The 22,151-nt window shown below is 35.7% G+C and overlaps 2 protein-coding genes across 2 annotated transcripts; one reads left to right on the top strand and one right to left on the bottom strand.

Annotated features, from left to right (window-relative positions):
* Positions 1 to 2,583: 2,583 nt before the first annotated feature.
* Positions 2,584 to 4,846, bottom strand: LOC132643503 (endochitinase PR4-like). Its single transcript, XM_060359937.1, has 2 exons — positions 4,346 to 4,846; positions 2,584 to 3,168 (listed from the first exon to the last, which is right to left on the bottom strand). The coding sequence occupies exons 1-2, from the start codon at positions 4,782 to 4,784 to the stop codon at positions 2,756 to 2,758; spliced, it is 852 nt and encodes a 283-aa protein (XP_060215920.1). The 5' UTR covers positions 4,785 to 4,846; the 3' UTR covers positions 2,584 to 2,755.
* A 2,396-nt stretch (positions 4,847 to 7,242) lies between these two features.
* On the top strand, positions 7,243 to 9,161 carry LOC132615348 (endochitinase PR4-like). Its single transcript, XM_060329971.1, has 2 exons — positions 7,243 to 7,663; positions 8,632 to 9,161. Exons 1-2 carry the CDS (start codon positions 7,243 to 7,245, stop codon positions 9,042 to 9,044), a joined length of 834 nt encoding a protein of 277 aa, XP_060185954.1. The 3' UTR covers positions 9,045 to 9,161.
* Positions 9,162 to 22,151: the final 12,990 nt, after the last annotated feature.

Below are 22,151 nucleotides of genomic sequence, written 5' to 3'. Positions count from 1 at the left end.
CCCAAAGTAAAAGGATGATAATTAAGGAAAGAGAAGGAAAAAGAAGAAATATGTAGGCAGGGAGAAAAAGTGAAAATTCTCATGATTCTGCCAACGAAGATAACAATTTGGCATTGTTTTCTTCATTTTTTTCTACTTTAATTGATTTCTTTTTTCTTATATTTTTAAAATTTAACAAGTGGAAAAAATTATGTAGTCAAAACATATTTACATACTAGAAAATATAAGAAATAAATACACATATAAACAAATATCTACGAAATAAAGTAATATAACCAGCGTAAAGTTTCAAAGAATAATCTAATAAATTGTGTTTTTCATATGAATGTCTTGCCTTTTATATTTGTTAATTTTTTGTATTTTGTATGTATTTAGTAGAAGTTATAAATTAACAAGAATTTTCATAGGATATATGAATTAATTTTTTTCGTTCTCTTAACCGCGAACCTCAGCAAATTCACTAGTTTATATAATTTCTAGGTTTAAAGAACCTATCGGTTTTCCTTAGTATTGGAATTAAATGAACATAAATAAATGAAACATGTATATACGATTCATAAACATATCTAAATTAGTTTCGGATTGAGGCGTTTCAACTTACCATATTTCTTCTTATCCGTTTTTTTATACGATGGCCTATACTATATATTGTCTAGTGACTTTGTGTCTTATACGAGTTTGGTACTTTTGTTTTATCTTTACCCAGGTACTAAAATTATCGTAGTTTACGATGAAATCTTACTTTTATTTGATTATAGGCTTGAAGAGTGTGGAAGGTTCATCCTTCATAGGTGAACAATGCAAAAATCTGAGGAGTGTTCTAGCTTTTGTCGTCACGCATTCCCCCCTTGCTATAATGGACTGGACACTGCATTCGTGAGGTGCAGAAGGACACTGGAGCTATTAGAAAATTGTTACAACAGAATTAGGAGTCTTTGATTTTACACAAAAAGTAGTTGTACTATTAAAAAAAATCGATAGTGATTGGGAATTTGTCTAGAATTTGTGTATTTTAATAGCATGAAGCCTAGCTATTTCTTTTTTTGTTTCGCATAAAAAGACCTAATTCTGTGCATCATATTCATCAAGTTACAACTTTAACTGGAAATATAGTAGTAAGTAATACTTTGATATATTAACTTACAAAAAAAACTAAATAAAAAGATTATTGGATTTGCAATGCTTTAAAATCAAAGTGAAATGACCAAGTTTGGGTATCTTTTCTTTTTCATGGATAAGAATCTCTCCTCAATTTCAAAAAAAATTCAAACTTTGAACCGAAAGTGTCTAATTGGAATACTTTAATAGGAGTTGAGGTGTTCAACTAGAACAAGGTTTAATTCAAGTGACTAAATGAAATATCCCAACAAATTTAATGGGCCTCTGTATTAAGCCAATAAAAGTATAATTATTGTGTCATACCCAATTCCATAAGGGGAAGTGATCGGTACACGATATCTTATATTTACATTGACCGGACCGCTTAGCCTTCTATCCCATGATAAACTACGTATGCCTCATGAATTAAAATTATTCATAACCTTTAATATATAACATAGAGCATATTGGCCAGGGAGTACTTGACACAATTAGATGGATTAAAAGAAGACGATGGAAGCAGTTCCAGAAGGAGATAGTCACAGCAATTTGGGGAGCATTGATATACTACACATGGCAAGCAAGAAATTGGAAAATATTCAAGGAAGCAAATGTAAATAAAGAGTTTGTTACAGTACAGATACAAAAGGAGGTCAGGGAAAGATTAGGCATGCTGAATTGTTCAAAGAGAGCCCGTAGGTGTCAAATTTTGATTCAGAGATTATGTAACTAGTTCTGTTGGCTCAAGGTCTAGTAGTTTCAAGACAACCTTCCTAGAAGGTGGTTAAGAACACTAGATGCTCCTTAGGATGTAATGCTTATTTGTTTGTTATGGTAATAATTCACATTTCATTACCAAAAAAAAAAAAAAAAACATAGAGCATATTGGCCTCTAAAACATTTAGAAATCAAAAGTATTCATGAAATGTACTAGCTACTGGACGTTTCCCTGAACATAAATACATCACCTCCATGGAGCTTTTAACGGTCAAAAGTTATGAGAGAATGCAAATATACAGGTTCGAACGACTTAGCAAAATATGGAAGCAACATGCAAGTTTTTGAGAGCTTAAGGATCTATAATTTTCCACCTACTTCTGTATTATCATGTCTAGAAAATGATTGTATAGGTGTAGCTAGCCTAGACAAACCAAATTATATACTAATAGACTTTAGTAGTATTCATAATATTATTAGGGAAAAGGGTCAAAAAATACCCCTCTATTTTGGAAAAAGGGCTAAAAATATCATCCGTTATAAATTTGGGTAAAAAAATACCCTTCCCGTCATTAAAGTTTTCAAATATACCCGTCTTAATGGAGACATGGTTATATTTGAAAACTTTAATGACATGGAGTATTTTTGACCCTTTTCCCATATTATTATCTTTGCTATCCGCCCCCAACAACCCCACAAAAAAAAAAAAAAAAGGGATCCGATTGTGAATCAAATTAATTGGGCACTGCTGTTTGTGCTGAGTCGGACTCAAGTAGTAATTTAATTTCTTCATTCATAAATGAAATAACCCTTCCCATTACATTACAATTTTTTCTTATATATAGGAATAAACAACTAAATGTCCATTCTCTAGTAATTATTAATTGAATCTCCATAAAATATACTCTCGTAGCCTGAAAATCAACTTTTTTCAAGTCTGCTAACAAGTGAGATTATTCCCAGTATCTACACCAAGTTGCTGGCAATACTCAACGTAATGTTGAACCCTTCTAGCAACCGGCTCGGGATTGCCACCATCACACTCAAGTGGACCATTAATGGCTCGAATCGTCGCCCCAAAACCTTGGCCAGAAGTAAAAAGAGGATGGCAAATGTTCATCCAGTACCACAAGGCAGTTTTGAATGCTATAAGACTATCTCTAGCCACGATATCTGGGTCGTTTAGGCCATCGAATCCAATGTCTTTTCCGGCTGGTCCATAATTGAAGTTCCATGATATTTGGATTGGCCCTCGACCGTAGTATTGCTTGCCGGAGACACAAGGGTACTTTGAGTTTGTCTGATCACAATAGTCCCTAGATGCACCATTTATCTCGTTTATGTAGCACATTTCTGCATTAAAGTGAAAAAGAAATGATAGTGTGAGTTTAAACTTTAAAGTATATATATGATGTGATATGTTGAAAGTTGTTTGTGTAGACTGCAGTTGTGGAAATGTGTAATAATGGTATATATAGCTGTGACGGATCTGAAAATAGTCATTTCATTTTGACTAAGACGTGGTGTGTCTCTCCATTCCCCTTCTTATTTTCCAAGTTAATAATCTTGGTTTTACGAAGGATTAAAATGTTCTTAGTTAAACTCTTATACAGTATTACTATTACATGTGTCCTTTTATATGACTCTTTTTCTTTTTCATCTATTTAATTAATGACATGTTTTTATATTTGAATATTTTTAATTTAAATTTTTCATCCATTTTTATAATCATAGAAATGTTATGATCCACGACTTAATTCTAAGGATATTTTGGCATATGCCAAACATCTTTATTTTATTTTAAATTAATTTTCTAACCAGTCATATACCATCATATGAAATCATGAGATGAGTAAGCTGTAAGCATAAGATGGCACCTAACAAGACGACATACCACAAAGCATGTAAAAAATACTGATGCTCCGTTTTTTAGTTTGTTCCAAAGTGTAGTTTCTTGTTTTAACACCTCCACCTTATCCTTTGTTTGGTTATTAATCGTGCGATAAGTTATTCCGGGATTAAAAATAGTGCTGAGATAACTTAAAAGTCATGCAATGCATGTTACTTTTAATACAACAAATCAAACAATCAATAAGAAATAATATCAAGATAACTAATCCCAGTATAACTTATCCCAACATAATTAATTCCATCATAATTTGTGTTCAAACCAAACGACCCCTAAGAGTGTTACAAACACAAAATATTTACTTTATTGCTTCTCACGATGTAATTTCCTTTTTGGTTTGTTTCAGGAAAAATTATACTACATTTTAAAAACAATTCAATTTTAAACTTCTTATTTTATTCTTAGTTAAATAAGTTATAGTCACACAACTATCTATGACTTACTTCACACTATAAATTTCAGAATTCTTTATTTTTTTCTAAAACTCAGTACCTAATTGAACTGCATCACATAAATTGGAACGGAGGAATTATTAGAAGTTAAAAAGTTGAAAGGAGGATCCAAGTAAAAATGACAAACAATAGTAAACCATAGGCAGGTTGTAAGAAAAAGACAACTCACGTCCAGTCTCATGAGCGACATGAGCAAAGAAAGCAGCAATTTCACGCTTATTATCATCAGAAGAACCAGCAGTTCCAAATTTAGGATAAGAATTTATAGCTTCAAGAAACACAGCTCTTGTGTAAAACCCTTTGCCTTCACAGTATGAAGCTGCCTGATTAGCAATTCCATTGAAGAATGATTCAGTAACAATGTCAGAAATTCCCTTATTACTATTATTGTTGTTTGTTGAAGTACTAGTATAACAAGGCCCTCCTTGACAGCCTTGCCCACAATAAGCATTCCCAGAGCCACAATAACCCCATCTACTGCAGCATAATCCTTCTGGACACCCACATTTCTGAGCCAACACCAATCTTGGAATTACAACTATAGCTATAGTACAAATACAAATAAATAATAAGATCAAGTGTTTTCTTGAAGAATAAAAGTTTTTCATTTTTGGTGAGGAAACAAGAGACTTGTTATTTGATGGACTAGGCTGAGGAAGTTAAGAGTAAATCATATAAGTATTTATAGAAGCAAAAAGTTGAGTCGATAATGTTGAATTATTATTTAAGATTCAGCAATTTTAGTGTGAACTTTATGTATAGGTTTTTTTTTATTATTTTTTTAAAATTAATTTGAGTGTTGCAATAAATTAGGAAGGATATGGTTAGGTCATAACTCACTGGGGCCAAGCTTTTTCATTAAAAAGATCACTTGATCACAAGGAATCCTTGACGCTTTTGATAATTGCAAAGACCTCCCTTGAAATTTTTAAGAATTAATTTTAAGTTCTATCTTATTTTGAGGTTGTTTTGGAAGCGTCACTTGACAAGATAAATTCTTGTGCTTGTGTTTGATGGCTATCATATTGTAATCAGTACAACCAAAAAGATTCCAATTTCGTACAATTAAAATTATGTGTATATATATGTACTTGTGTGTAGAGACGAATTTAAAATTTAAGTTTATTAGTTCTGAATTTTAATACATGATATCAGATTTAGGTTATTTTTGGAGCAAATTAAGTTACACATTTGGGCGGTCAACCAAAAATAATTACATTCGTTAGCTACATCTATAAAAAAATATACATTATATATTATGTTTAATATATATATATATATATATATATATATATATATATATATATATAAGGCATAATATTGTGTATATTATACATTAATCACAAAGGATATACATTCGCTGGCTATTATTTTAGTAGACGACTATTTATATCGATTTCCCTTTGATTTCTTAGCACAACCATAGGATTTGGTCCAAAGTTATTGGGTTTTGTCGAACCCGTAACTTCTATTGTAGATCCGTCATGCGTGTGTATGTCTGTGTGCTCGCGTTGTCTAATTTTTAATTTCGGTAATATTTATATTTCATTCATGACTAAGAATTGTATGACATATTATAATAACTTCAATATTTGCATGGTGCTTAACTCTGTTTTTCTGAAAGACACCTTTTCACTTCCTAGATATCCGAATATATTTTCATGTCACCAAATGATGTTCTTTCCTGCAGTATTAGTGTTGATAACTTTACGAGTGAAAACATAAAGCTTGGAACTAAAGGAATAACACGTAGCCTGGTAAGTAATTTTTCTTAGGCACATTGCGATGGTTCTCTTTTGAAGCTACGTCAATTTCAATAATTTCATATGCCACTTACAAAGGCGTTTTTGATATTGTGAAGACTGGTACAGTGACTGCTATAATAAAAGAAACATAAGTGGGCTTCACTGGTCTTCTAAGCAAGCAATTATCATAGAATTGTCTCAAAATCATTTCAAGGGTCCGACCTAAAGCAGTAACATTATCATTTGTATCTCCGAAAAGTTTGTGCCTGTATGGACTATGGTACGGGTTGGAAATAGGAATATGATAGACAGTCCGAACCTAGATAGATCTCTATGAGTGTATAACGTATGACATTGAGATCAGTCAAGCAAGACTTTGAAACCTTTTGATAGTGTTTGTGTTATTATTTTCTTCAGAATATTTACTCTTAAATAGAAGTCTTGATTTCAAACTCAAGAAATGAAAAATATTTCACTAGAGTATATTTTTTTTCATAAGTGATTATATATCAAATTTAAATATGAATTAATCAGAACAAGTAAATTTTAAATATCAAAGAGTTAATTATATAGTTAATATTTATCCTTCTGGGGTGGCTATTCTAATAAAGCCGTGTGAACTTTGACTTTTGTACCTGCTCGAAAAAGACATGCTGGTGGCTAATAAAGCATTGTGAACTTTGACACGTATATGCTAGAAAATGTCTCCAATGAAAAATATAAATTCTGCAACGTAATATAGACAGTACGAAAGCAAAACTAACAAAATTTCTCAAAAGAGTTCTAAATAATCTTTTGTTTTAGATTAAATATTAGTCTTTAACTTAAGATATGAGTACTGAATAAAAGTCATAGTAAGAAACAATTAAAGTAGAAGGTAGGTCTAGTAGTTATTTGACATTCCTCAACATCCTAAAGCAATCAAGACCCCACTTGACTTATGCCTTCATTGAAATTTGTGAATTAAGTACTTCACGCTTATCGAATGTCAAATTTAATTGGTTGGTTCACTCATTGAGCCAAACGGCTCATAACCTACAATTAGTTCTCAAAACATGAAAGCAGGTACATTCATCAAAAGCCTTGATAAGATCTGTTTAATCAGTAATGCCTCAACTGCATGCATGAATAAGCAAGGACCTCATGACATAACCATATCCTTCTTAATAAATTACGAGACTCAAATAAGTCAAAAGTCAACCTACCCAAAGTTCACACTAAAGTTACTGAATTTTGAACAATTTTTAACACTACTAGCTCATCTTTTGCTTCTATAAATACTTCTATCTTTTATTTAATTTCCTCCATACTCACACCAAAAATGATTAACATTTTTTCTTCAAGAAAGAACTTAATTTTTATTTATACTATAGCTATAGTTCTAATTCCAAGATGGATAATGGCTCAGAAATGTGGGTGTGCAAAAGGTTTATGCTGCAGCAAATGGGGTTATTGTGGCAATGGAAATGATTATTGTGGGAAAGGCTGCCAAGAAGGATCTTGTTATACTACTACTTCAACAAACAATAGTAATAATGGAATTTCTGATATTGTTACTGAATCATTCTTTAATGGAATTGCTAATCAAGCTGCTTCAAGCTGTGATGGCAAAGGGTTTTACACAAGAGCAGCATTTCTTGAAGCTCTGAAATCTTATCCTCGCTTTGCAACTATTGGTTCCTCTAATGATACCAAGCGTGAGATTGCCGCTTTCTTTGCTCATGTCACCCATGAGACTGGACGTGAGTCATTTTCCTTACAACTTATCACATGCTTTATATAATTTCCTTTGAACGTGTTTTAAGAATCAAAATCTTTAATCTAAAATCTCATACAACTTATCACATATAACATGTGAACAGAGGCGGATTCGAGTTTTGAAATCTATTGATTCCTATATCGACTCAAGTTAATACTCCATCCGTTTCAATTTATGTGAACCCATTTGACTGGGCACGGAGTTTAAAAAAGAGGAGAAGACTTTTAAACTTGTGGTGTTAAATGAGTCATATATGGTTCGTATAGCTATAAATCATTTCGTAAAGGTAAATTGTTTCTAATTATAGAAAGAGGTCATTCTTTTTGACACAGACTAATAAGGAAATATGTTCACATAAATTGAAACAAAGGGAATAATATATAATTAATAATAACTAAGTTCACAGTCAAATATTTCGTGTATTACTTAATACATAAATAGGGTCTAGACAAAAATTATTGAATTTACGTGAACTTATAACTTCTAAGCTAGGTCTGCCCCTACTAGTGCGCACGTTACTCAACTAACAACATATAAATTTTATTTTATGCCAAGCGTGAGATTGTCGTTTTCTTTGCTCATTTGACGATCATGAGGCTGGACGTGAGTCATTTTTCTTACAACTTATGACAAGCCTTAATTTCCTTTGAACTTGTTTTACAATGAATGACAATCTTTAATCTTTAGGGTGTGTTTGGTATGGATATATGTTTTTCAATTTTCTCATTTTTGGTTGATCAAATTTTTTGATTTTTTTTTCCTTCTTGGGAAATGACTTTCCTAATTTAAGTAGGAAAAAATAAATTTCATAAAAGGCATTCCGTATTGACTGTCTACCCTACCCCTAAAACTCCACCACCACCTAACCTAATTCCTTACAACTTAATTAGCACATATAACAAGTGTGCACTTTACTCAACTAACACCATAGAATATTTTTCTTTTTTGCAGACATGTGCTACATAAGTGAGATAAATGGTCCATCTAGGAACTACTGCGACGAGCAAAACATAGAGTACCCTTGTGTCTCCGGCAAGAAATATTACGGTCGAGGACCTATCCAACTGTCATGGAACTTCAACTACGGGCCAGCCGGAAAAGACATCGGATTCGATGGCCTAAACGACCCCGATATCGTGGCTAGAGATAACATTATATCATTCAAGACAGCCTTGTGGTACTGGATGAACACTTGCCACTCTCTCATTAATTCTGGCCTAGGTTTCGGGGCGACGATTCGAGCTATTTATGGCCCGTTTGAGTGTGATGGTGGCAATCCTCCGGCTGTTGCAAGAAGGATTGACTATTACACTGAATATTGTCACCAACTTGGTGTAGAGACTGGGAATAGTACCTCTTGTTAGGAGAATAACTGATATGCTTTCAGACTGAGATATCCAACTTGAAATGATTAAATACTGACTATACAATACAAAATTGTCAATCTAATAAAACGGGTTCTGAAGGAAGTTAATACTTGAGTTCGACAGTTTTGGCTAAATTTTTCAAAATTATATTTGCATAAGATAAAGAAGTACATGAACTAGATTATACACGGATGTAGCAACAACAAAGATTCCATAATTAGACAATTTTTACCATAGAAAAATTGCCTCATTTGCCTCTATCCATTGTTTTTAAGTTAAGAACCTAAGGGACAATCCGTAAACGAACAGAAATGGTGTGTATTCTGCATACATCAGATAATCGAATAACATTCTGCATACGTCCGAAACAAAATCGTAAAAAAGGGAACAAAATATAAAGTAGAAATTAGAAGATACTAATAGATATGTAATGGTTACAATGAGAGGAATTCATTTTCCTCTATCCCTTGTTGAATTCAACAATGGTTGGAAGAGGAATGACTCACCAAGAAATCAACTCTCTGTCATCAAATTTGGCTCGTTGACTGTTGAGTGCATGGTAATCCGTAAGTTTAACCCCTATAAAATTAATGAAACCCACTGATTATGTGGCTTGTCCTTCACCAATTTGGTAGTTCTACTAGATGATTTTATGAAATATACACTTAAACAGAAAGTTTGAAATCTCATTAAGACAAGCACACAAAGCCTATTTAAACTAAGTCCGTTATGGTTAGAACCTAAGTAGTTCCCAGCAGAGTCGCCAAGCTGTTATACCCCATTTTAACCAGGGTCAAAATGGTTTACAACATCCCGGTAATTTCGGGGTTAATTAAAGTTAAGGAGTCGCCACCTAATTATTATGGTGAATTAGGACACCTAAAGTTAATTAAAGTTATCGTCTAAAGTTAACTCCGTTTTAAAGTCTACGATACTTAAAGATTCTAGGTGAGGGCTCAATTAATCTAAAGGGAAGGTATTAAGCATCCTTTAAGATCCGTTAAAAGACGGGTAACCGACCGGACTTAATATTAATTAAAAGGGCCTTGTAAAGTATTGAGTATTAACTCCTAAAGTACTAGCGGATTGTACTGTTTGAAATAGAAAAAAATGACTTTGTATTTAAACATATTTGAAAATAGCGTGGAATTTAATATATTTCCCACCAGGACTCGAACTTAGGAAAAGATTCCAAAGTGACCGGTGCATTTGAAAATTTGATTTCTATTCGGATATGAGGAGATAAATTCTTTTCCAATTGGATAAAAAAAAAGGATGAATTACCTAAAGACGAAATCAGCTAAACCATGACTTAAACCATACTTAAAAATTATGTTGACCTCTAATGGATGACTTGAAAAAGAAAATAAGTTTAAAACATTTTAAGGAATTTAGCCCATGTGCTAAAGTAACGAAAACAGGAGTATACTACTGTCACATAAAAAAAAAAACAAAGTACTCTCTTAGCTGCTAGCTGTAGGTGAAACTTAGTATGACCCAAACAAACCTAAACGTTAGTCATGTTATTCACACAAATGACAGTCAAATATCACACAAGGTTAGGATACTTCAAATCTCTGATGAGTAACCAAAAGCAAATGCAATATCCGAAACAAATAGCTGAAGGAGCATTTGCGGCAAGTTGTCCGCCATTTCTGGCCCCTCTTAAATTCTGTTCGGATATATTTGGGTGAGCGAGAGACCCCGGAGGAGATGTAGATGTATGTTTCAAGCCTTGCGGCGACGTCGAGTCCCAAAGTGGAACTCTTCGGCTCCGGTGTGTCATGCAAGATAAAGAGAAGAAAATAAAAGATTAGTGAGGATAAACCAAACCTTAACTGTATATACAATACCAAGGCTAAATGAAATATAGATTACTTTCCATAGGCATGCTTTCTACTGAAAAGCAATTTCTACTTAAAGAAGGGATTAAATGAATCTGTTAACGTATAATGGCTAATCCATAAAGGATTCAAAGTTAAACCTTTTAAACATAACAGAATAATACAAGTCCAAATCTTGATGCACAATGCACATATACTTCTCATTTTTATGCACTTTGACTTAACATATAGCATACCACAGTCACTCCTCATTAAACAAATATAGAGTTCACGAGCATTTCGTCAACCATTTATCATTCATGATTTAGAATTAACACATCCAATAGTATGACCTTAAACTCAACTCGATGAACATGATTTTGCCAACATCCAGGAATACAAAACGCCTAAACCAGAACTTCTTCTTAAAGCTTCGACATACATGGTTTAATAATGGCATAAAATAGAACCTAAATTAACCAAGTAAAATGATATTCATGTTCACTAGCTTTTATCCATTAATCTATAAGGAAGGACTTTAGTCTCAAACAAAGGAAGAAACGAGTAAAAGGATTGGATTTACCTCTTGTTGGTGCAGTGAACAGGGCGTCGGCCTCGAATCTACACTCTCGTTATGGATAGTGTCACGACCCGACTCGGGGCCGCGACGAGTACCCGGTGCTAGCCCACCCGAGCACCCTCATAGCTCACTCTTATACTTACATCTAGGTGAGCCACATAATTATACATACATTTCCATTCATTCGTCAACTAGTCCTAATTGGACAACAGTACATTTATATCACCATAGGCATCTATGCCACATCAATGTACATGGGCCAACGTGGCCGACAAAATGATACACAAAACATAGGCCGACAAGGACGGACATGTCTAACCATATACACATGACTACGAGCCTCTAGGAAGAGTATAACATATCACATGAGCGGGACAGGACCCCGCTATGCCCATAATTATATACACAAAAGAATAAGTACCCAAAAGCTATGGCTCCGAAGGAAATGGAGCTCCGCTATGTAATCTCTGAATAAGCAGCTATGGATCAAGTCTGTCTCCCTGTGCACCTGCGGGCATGACGCAGCGTCCACAAACAAAAGGACGTCAGTACGAAGAATGTACTGAGTATGTAAAACATGATTAACATCAATATAGAAGCATCATAGACAATATATGAAGTGGCATAGGAGGGAAGACAATAATATCATCATCATGGCACTTACCTGCCTTTCATAGGAACTTTCCATTTTTCATGCGTATTTCATAATAGTGCTCGTATTCGTATACATGCCCCTATTCGCATTCATATACATAGTCTTTTCACATTCATATTCATATTCATATTATATACATAGCCATACACTTATATACATACATAGCGTACCCGACCATAAGGTTCGGTGTTTCATACATACTTGGCCAACCAAGGCTCAATGTTATTTCTACCTGGCCCTACCAAGGCTTCAGAGTTATCCGTACCATCTGCAGATGTATGCGCGCGTTACGTAATCATATACATATATATATATATATATACATCCATATACATATATTCTACCCGGCATTATAAGGTCGGGGTGTCACTATAGCCCTTCATAGGCACATGTGAATACAATAGCCCGTAGGCACCTTTAGCATCATTATTATTATCATCGTCATCACTAACATCATCGTTTTCGCTACATCTCTATCTTATGATTACTCGTCAAATGGGGCGCGTAGTACATTCGTAGCACGTATCGAGGATCGTGAGCTTATGAGCTCGGAGTGTCAATCACTTGAATACAACATACTCATATAGAGGATTTAAGAGTTTGGCCAAGGAACCATGCCTTATAAAAGAAGGGTTAGCCTTACATACCTTTTCGTCGGACTATTCTACACGTGCACGCTTCCTTCCAATGCTAGCGTCTATACCTTCATTAATATCATAACAATGGCCATTAGTCATTCACGTTATCCACATTATTTAGATTCCTTAGTTTGCCTCTAATTCACCCATATTCATGGTCATAACATCCAACTTCGTCCATTCGTCTAAAGTGTCTAGTTCATGATCTTAGTACCATTTATAATGCATTCATATCACAACACAACAACATTCATGATTCAATTCAAACTATTCCTCAAAATGCCACTATTCATCATTCATGACCTACTTGACCATATTTTCTACAATCCATGTATTTCAACTCTTCAATACCTTAAACATCATGTGAAAATCATGAATCTTACCTTAGAAGTTGTAGGAACAAGCTTTAGTTAATAATACTCCACTTTGAGCAAAACCCTAGTTTTCCTTCATTTGCATTTCTTGACTTGAATGGTATTTAATGGCTTGCTTACACTTGCTTCACTTGTTTATGTTGTTGGTGACTTATAATCCTTGAAAACTTATGAAATAAATGTAGAGAGATGATTCTAGAGGGAAGTGGTGTAATGTAGAAATGAAATAAAACAAGTCTTGGTCCTCATATTTAATGAATTGAAATTCTGTGCTGAGGCGTACAGTGGTCGTCCATGGAGGTTTACGGTTCGTATTCCAGTTTACGGACCGTCCCTCGTGGTCGTCTTTAACCTTAAGCAGAACCAAAAACTTTGGCTGCATGCATGGTGATTTACGACCATGGTTTACGGGCCGTAAATCACTTTACGGTCCGTCCACCAGGTCGTATTTTACCACTTCTCAACTGGGCAGAAAGTTTGAAACCTTGCATGGCAATTTACGACTGCCAGTTTATGGATCGTATTCCATTTTACGGTCCGTATTTTGCACTTTACGACCACTGGGCAGTTTTGCCAACTTTCAACTTTTCACATTTCTCGACTTTTCATTCTAATCATTCTCGTCCATATACGCACATTGCTCATGAAACATTATACACTCGCACTCTTCGCACACATCACTAGTTCGTTTACTCGCGTGCCAACGGGAAATTTTTCGAGGTGTAACAGATAGCTCCGAACCTCGACGAACAAAAAGTTTAAAAATATCTCAAGGTTTATAGTAGTAGTCCAAAGATAAAATATTGTGTATGATGAGATTTTCCGCCTCCCCCTTCGGCTGAATGCTTAAGGAGTATATATATGAGAGAAGTTCTCGAGTTCTTGAGACTTTTAAATTCAAATTTCGTAGAAAGAAGAGTCACGGGTTGGAGCAAGCAAAACAAAATGGCAGGGATGGGGCAGCTTTTCCATGTAGTGAGGGTTGTTATTTTCATTAAAATGGTGAAGCAAAGCTGCTACCATGGAAAGACAGTGGGAAAACGATAGAAAAAGGGAAGTTCTTTTCATTTTTAGTCAAATCCCACGTGAGGGAGAGGGATGAGCGTATTACCGTTTGAATCATGAGAAGATGACAAATTTCAATAAAAGCTTTGCCCAAATGGCCGAGCACGGTCTGAAAGGGTGAAGACGCGTTAAAATGTTGCCAAAATTGAAAGAGATGAGCCGAAAATTGTGAGGGGGTTGTTGAGGTGGCGTGGAAGGTTGAAGGAGATTGGGGCATCGTTTTTGTGTAGAATAGGAAAAAAAAAGAAGTGGGGTGTGCGACTGATTTTTTTGTTTGGATTAAGGTTGAAAAGTGTTGGGTTCTATAGAGAAATGGGCTGCTCATTTGGGTATTAATTGGGCTGCTAACTTGGCTGAGATATGGGCTCAATTTGGCCGAATTTTCATGGCCTTTTCTTCCTTCAACTTAATTCCCTTCAGGCTTCTTAGTAATTAATTTCTACAACTTCTAAGTGATTAACTTGTATATATATTATAATGACAGTTAGTGATGAATATGTAGAAAATAAAGGACTCAATAAAGTATTGACTTATAATTAATTTAACGAGTACAAATCCGAAAATGAAATGATGGCGAACCATTAAAAATTGTGATAAAATAATGCTAGTAATGTTGATAGTAAAATAGTGAAGATGAAGGTAATAAGAAGGATAACAATATTAATAGTAGTAGCAATAAAAAATAGTGGTGAAAATAAAGTATTTAGCTCGTTAATAAATTTAGAAGCCCAAGGAAATAAATGGGAATAAATGAGGGACAAAATTGGGTGTCAACAGATTGCCCCTCTTCGACCGGAGACTATGTAAGAGTTTTCGGGCGAAGAAGTTGACGTAGTAGCCAATTTTGTTCCGACCAACAAATATGAACTTGGAAGAAAATATGTGTTAGGAGAATTGGTGGAAAATATTATAGGGGCAGAAGGGATGGTTGGAAAAAATTATGGCCGAACCCCAGTTTTGAGTTGTCTATATGTCATGGGTTCCATGAGAATCAGGCTATATGTAGTTCGAGAGAAGCGGGTCTATACCGACGGTACGCTTTTTGCCCCAGTGTTGAATTATGGTGAGACTAGGGTGTTGTGGAGTGAAGATTGATGGGGTATTGAGAGGCGTTAATGATTTTGAAAAGTTGTTGGATGAGATGTCATTTGTATACTCGAGGGTTAAAGATAGGTAATAAGAATGTTCGAGAAAGGAACATATATTTATAGCCTCCTAATTATAAATGTGGTGCACAACACACCCATAAGTAGGACTCTACTAGGTACGATATGAATTCTCAAAAATTGCCCCAGTGTCGAGTTACGGGGACACTGGGATATAGAAAGGGACATAAGAGCTTTAGCGGTGGATATAGAAGAAAATATTAACCTACGTATCACGTGTTTGTGGACGTAGGCGGAATTGAGTTCGAGAGTAGATCCGTGACCTTTGCTTGTGAGTTTGATATTCTTCTTTAACATATTTTCCCCAGTTCACTGCATAAGATAAAGTTCCACGGTTTGCTGTGTCTCTGTATGTAGATTGTACTTTCTGTCAAAACTGAAATTCATGTCAAAAATCATTAATAAAGTCTGGGGTAAAGTTGAAAGTGTAAAACTTATAAAGAGTGTAAAAAATGGTAATAAATATGAGTGTGAGAATGAGGATGAAGCCGTGTGGCTTATAATGAGGTCGTGTGGCCAAATGTTGTCTCTGGTTGTCTTCATGGACTTGAATGAATGCGTGATGTTTATGCCGAAGACGTAATAATATCCCCAGTTGTATTCGCAGACTTTAATTATAAAAAAAGGCCTCCGACTGTCTTCTGGAATTCAATGATAAATGTTGTCTGTAACATGTAAGGTAAAGTCATTGAAGTAGGTAAAGTAAAGTAAGTGTGTAGCCGTTTGGCTTATGCAGATGAGGCTAATGTCTCCGGTTGTCTTTGGGAACTTGATGATAAATGATGTCTGTAAAATTCAAGGTAAAGTCGTTAAAGTAGATAAAGTGAATGATAAAGTAATTGATAAAGTAGGGGGTAAAGTAAGAGTGCAGCCGTTTGGCTTATGAAAATGAGGCTGTATAGCCATATGATGTCTCCGGTTGTCTTCGGAGACTTGATGAATATTCCTGTAAAGTTCAGGGTAAAGTCGTTAAAGTAGGTAAAGTGGATGATAAGAGTGTAGCCATTTGGCTTATGCACATGAGGCTGTATAGCCAAATGACGTCTCCGGTTGTCTTCGGGGACCTAATGTTGATTCCTGTAAGGTTCAGGGTAAAATAGTTAAAGTAGGTAAAGTGAATGATAAAGTAATTGATAAAGTATGGAGTAAAGTGATAGCGTAGCCGTTTGGCTAATGATGTTGATGAGATCGTGACAGGCCAAATTAATGACGTCTTCGATTTTCGACACGTAATCCTGATTTAATTCGCCTTCAGTCTCGACAACCTAAAAAAACAGGTGTATTTGTTAATAAAGTCATAAATTTATTGTGATAAAAATAGAATTAAAGATTAAGTTGGAAATAAAGCCGTTTGCTTTTAAGGCGAGGCCATAATGAGCCAAATGATGCTTTTCGGCCATGATTAATAGACTTGACTGTTGGTCTCGCGGTTTTTTATTCCTGCACTCAAATAAAAATTCTTAGTTTGGGAGGGGGAAATTGATTCGTGTTGACTCGAAGCTTGACGTTGTTGGTGCTCCATTTGTCTTGTTTGTTTGGATCTTGTGATCTCCGTTCAAGCCTCGGTAGATGAATAGTAGTGAAAATAATTGAAAGAAAATGTTTCATTTGAAATATATATATGTAAGTATATGTATATAAGGAAAGATATATATATGTAACTGTATATAAGTTGTAAAAATTTTCTGCCAACTTTTAGATTGTGATACTTCTGAAACAATTGAAACATCATTTGTTTATAATACTTCCTGTCTGGTAGCCATAATCTTGTCGATGTCCAACCATTCTCTTGTCTATATCTTTTCAAAATCTGCCCCAGTTTTTACTTCGGGAGGGTACACTAAACTTATGTTGTAGTGTGACCGAACCTTATATAGGTTGCCTACGCATCCCCCCAAGGGAATCAGGTCAGAACGTAGTTCATAAGATATATAAATATGGTTTAAAATTTTCTAATAAAGGGACCGAACCCGATGTGGATTGCCTACGTATCCCGCCATAGGAATCAGGTCAAGCGTAGTTCTGTTACATAAATGGCTAAAGGTTTGTTGGATTTCTACCTAATTATGACTGAACCGTATATTGATAGCCTACGTATCCCGCCGAGCGAATCAGGCCATGCGTAGTTCTCCTCACATACAAATAATAAGGATTTTTTGGATTTTCTGCTATAATGCAACCGAACCCTATGTGGGCTGCCTACGTATCCCACCACGGGAATCAGGTCAGCGTAGTTCGTAATTACATTAAAGGAAATGTTACAAACTAGGAAATCTAATCTAATGTCGTCCTTTGATTTCTTCTTGAATTGATAGCCTTCATGCTTGTGTCATTATCTATCGGCTATTTCAATTTCTTCCAAGTGGAATCTTGTCTTGTCCTCGAATTTCTCTGTTATTTTCTCGAGATGTATGTTGTCTTCTAGTTCTTCATAATCGTGTCCGACACGTAAACTTTATTCATTAGTGTCACAATCATAAAATTGACAGATTTGATAATTTATATACTAAATAAAATAACAAATAATAGACAGTTAAGGAAAATCAGAAATGCATTCATAGATTTTGCAATTAAGCTTCCAAAAGATGAGGTAAAGCAACAAAAGTTTTGGGTACGATTCAAGCATCAATATTTTTAAAATTGTGCTATTTCAAAAGTTCACTACATGTTCAAGACTCCCGGCGAACCAAGGACGGAGTACAAGTCCAATTCTTCAAATTCTGTCCTGGTTCGGCACCCCAGATGGTCGGTGTCTTGGTGTTGTGAGTATTTGTAGAAGTAACTTTCCTTGGTGCTTGTCTTTGGACTGTTCCCACGGGAGCAACAAAGGTTGATGACATGCCCTTTTCCACCTTTCCAATTAGCATAATGGTTCCTTTCAAATCCCTATCTTTCTCAACAGTTATCATGTTCACGTTAGCATTTTCGTGAGTAGGTAAAGGGTTATTGTCTACATTGGGTCGAGCTCCAGTAAGTTGGATCGCTCCTTCCTTAATCAAGGCTTCGATTTTGTTTTTGAGACCGTAGCAATCCTCAGTATCGTGCCCAGCAACTCCAGAATGATATGCACAACTCTTGGAACCATCAAACCATCTTGGAATAGGATCGGGAATTTTCCCTTCAATTGGTTGTATCACGCCTGCTGCTTTCAGTCTTTCAAATAATTGAGCCAAGGGTTCAGCAAATCGAGTGTAATTACGGGCATTTTTTATTTCAGGGTTTGAACGGGCTTTAGGTGTAGCATGTGGTCGATTTTGGTAAGTTGGAGCTTGAACAGATTGATATGGACGTGGGTTTTGATATGGAGGTGCTCGGGGTTGGTAGTAGCTTGCTTGGGAGTTGTAAACAGGGTAGGGAGTTAGTGGAGCTTGGTAGGGTTCAGCATATTGGTAAGGGTAGAAAGGTTGCTGTGGATGGTTAAAGTATGTGATGGCTTGGCTTGGCTTACGTCCTTGGATATTCATGACTGCAACTACATTTTCTTTCTTCTTTTTAGCTCCGCTGATAGAACCAAATTGAATAGCTTTGCTTGCAGCATGCAAGGCAGTAAGATCCTGAATTTTTCCTGATTTGATTCCTTCTTCTAAGGCTTCTCCCATTCTGACAACTTCCGTGAACTTTTGTCCCATCATGCCTATCATTTTCTCATAGTATATGCCAGCTTGGCATTCAATGAAGGTAGCATTCATTTCTCTATCACTCATTGGGGGTTGAACCCTGGCTGCTTCTGACCTCCAACGTAGTGCATACTCACGGAATGACTCAGTTGACTTCTTAGTTACCTTAGTCATGTAGACTCTATCTGGTGTGATATCGGTGTTGAAACTGAATCGGTATATGAAGTCTTGTGCCATATCACTCCAACCACGCCATTTACGGACATCTTGTTGCGTATACCAAGTAAGAGCCTCACCAGATAAGCTTTTTCTGAATAACTTCATCATTATATTCTGATCTCTACCTACTCCAACCAGTTTGTCACAATAAGCCCTTAAATGCGTATGAGGGTCGCCTGTTCCATTAAATGTATCAAATTTCGGCGGCTTGTAGCCTACGGGCAAATCAACGTCAGGCTGAACACACAAATCTTCATATTCCACACTTTTGCTTCCCCTAGCAACTTGAAGGTTTCTCATTGCTTCTTTGAGAGTGTGGATCTCTTTTAATAATATATCATCCTCCCTTGCTTTTGCATCCTTTTCCATTTCCTCATATTGATCCACCTCGGGTTGGAACCTGATCGTTACTGGGTTGGTTAAAGGCTTGTGTTTCCGCTGCATATACCGGAGGAACATATTGTGCATTAGGAGTGACAAAATGTGCCCTTTGTATATGCTGGGTTGGATAAGTTTGGACGGTGAGAGTGTTTTGGATTGGAGGTGGTGTGTTATAAGTGGTATTTATAGGTAGTTGGTTTGGTGGGTTTAGAAGAGTAGTTGCAGGTGGTGGATTAGTGTTAGTGGATAAAGGAACGTAAGGAGTATGAACTAGTGATTGACTTGGTGGGTTGACGAATGGTGGATTAGGAGTAGCATAGGTAGTGTAGGTGGGTGGTTGACTCTGTGGAGGAGTATAGACGGATGATGGATTTGGTGGATTTGTGAGGGTGATTGGAGGAAAGTTGTTGTTGGTAGGTGCATTATTTTGTGGAGGGAAATGATCAGGAACTGGAGATTCAAGTGATGGAAAACAAGGTGGGTTTGGTGCAACATTTCTAGGTTCAGGAGTTGGACTTTGGAGTGTGATGGACAAATTGGTCAAGTCCCTAACCCGATTCATCTCTCCACGTAGATCCTCAATCTCTTGAGTCAGGCGGGCGATATGTTCATCATGTGGAATAGTAGTTCTGTGTTCGGAAGTCTCGGGAAGATCAGTAGAGATCACGATGTTTTCCAAACCAGTTGAGATAGATGCGGCTGGATTAGACATAGTAGTTTTCCTTCCTTGGACTGCCCAACTACGTCGAGGCAATGCTGACGTCTTTGACCTTGTGAAGTAAGGATGGTCGGCCTACTCAAATGTCAACACGAATCAACTCTCTTGGGAAGAATAAAAATAAAAAAAAAATAAAAAAGGAAACATAAAATGCAAATGATATTAGTCTCATTATTAAAATATGATCACATAGAGTTAAATAAGTCAATGTAGCAAATAATCCATCAAATAAAGACAAATAAGTTGTTAAGCAAAATGTAAACAAGTGTATCAAACAACAATAACACGTCCTAATATGCCTGTGGCCTCTTCGTACCAGAGGTAGGCCTAACGTTTGTTTGAAGGGTAAAATGTGCCATAATACGTCATCCCATTGCTTTTGGCTAATTAAACAAATTCTATTTCCCAAAATAAAGTACAAAAGTAATGTAATATTTATTACATATCAAATGAATACAACATAAAGTGTTTCCCAATCTAAGTAAAGTAAATACAATTTCTTATGTCTAAATTTCTAGCTCCATTTTGTGGTGTCCTTAGTTCTTGTCAATTGTTGATCACAGATATACTCCAATGTAAGATCCATGCCTGTCATAGAAACGTTAGTCATTCCCTCCCTCTTAAAATATAATTAGTTAGAGCAAATGATCAATATTTAGGCATAATTATCCTTCAAACATGCACATAAAGTATGATTAGTGTCACTTGGGGTCGTGGACCCACTTGGACGTTTGGGTAAGGTTGACTAATGGACTTAATACACCTTGGGTATTAAGCCTCCTAAGTTTGCATGATGCATGTCCGTAAAGAGGGGTTTTGGTTGAGCTCTATCTTAGGCTGACTAAGAGTTGGTTTCCTATGACACAAGGCTCTCCCAAGTGGGCAACTTGGGAGTGGAAAGTCCGTGGCTGTCGACTGCACCGCCGATCGACTAAATCCATAAGATCGATCCAACTAGAGGGTGATTTAATAGTGTACGGCTGCGAACCGCGAAATCGCTTTAAGTGTGTGAATATTCTAGGAGTGGAGAAAGTATGAATGGAATGACAATTAAGGAAAGCAGTAACACTTAAATAGTTTATAGCAAACAAGCAATTAATAGCATGTAAAAAACAGTTAACAGCATATAAAGTAATTAAGACAAGCACACAAAGCCTATTTAAACTAAGTCCGTTATGGTTAGAACCTAAGTAGTTCCCAGCAGAGTCGCCAAGCTGTTATACCCCATTTTAACCAGGGTCAAAATGGTTTACAACATCCCGGTAATTTCGGGGTTAATTAAAGTTAAGGAGTCGCCACCTAATTATTATGGTGAATTAGGACACCTAAAGTTAATTAAAGTTATCGTCTAAAGTTAACTCCGTTTTAAAGTCTACGATACTTAAAGATTCTAGGTGAGGGCTCAATTAATCTAAAGGGAAGGTATTAAGCATCCTTTAAGATCCGTTAAAAGACAGGTAACCGACCGGACTTAATATTAATTAAAAGGGCCTTGTAAAGTATTGAGTATTAACTCCTAAAGAACTAGCGGATTGTACTGTTTGAAATAGAAAAAAATGACTTTGTATTTAAACATATTTGAAAATAGCGTGGAAGTTAATATATTTCCCACCAGGACTCGAACTTAGGAAAAGATTCCAAAGTGACCGGTGCATTTGAAAATTTGATTTCTATTCGGATATGAGGAGATAAATTCTTTTCCAATTGGATAAAAAAAAAGGATGGATTACCTAAAGACGAAATCAGTTAAACCATGACTTAAACCATACTTAAAAGTTATGTTGACCTCTAATGGATGACTTGAAAAAGAAAATAAGTTTAAAACATTTTAAGGAATTTAGCCCATGTGCTAAAGTAACGAAAACAGG

This window comes from Lycium barbarum, chromosome 1 (assembly GCF_019175385.1).
Source record: "Lycium barbarum isolate Lr01 chromosome 1, ASM1917538v2, whole genome shotgun sequence".
NCBI classification, from domain to species: domain Eukaryota; kingdom Viridiplantae; phylum Streptophyta; class Magnoliopsida; order Solanales; family Solanaceae; genus Lycium; species Lycium barbarum.
Note: the sequence above shows the minus strand (reverse complement) of the source record. Positions and strands in the feature narration are given on the sequence as shown.

Coding starts and splice junctions, on each gene's coding strand:
- LOC132615348 (XM_060329971.1), top strand. CDS start 7,243: ATGATTAACATTTTTTCTTCAAGAAAGAACTTAATTTTTATTTATACT. Junction 7,664..8,631: donor TGTCACCCATGAGACTGGAC/GTGAGTCATTTT, acceptor TCTTTTTTGCAG/ACATGTGCTACATAAGTGAG.
- LOC132643503 (XM_060359937.1), bottom strand. CDS start 4,784: ATGAAAAACTTTTATTCTTCAAGAAAACACTTGATCTTATTATTTATT. Junction 3,169..4,345: donor TGTCGCTCATGAGACTGGAC/GTGAGTTGTCTT, acceptor ACTTTAATGCAG/AAATGTGCTACATAAACGAG.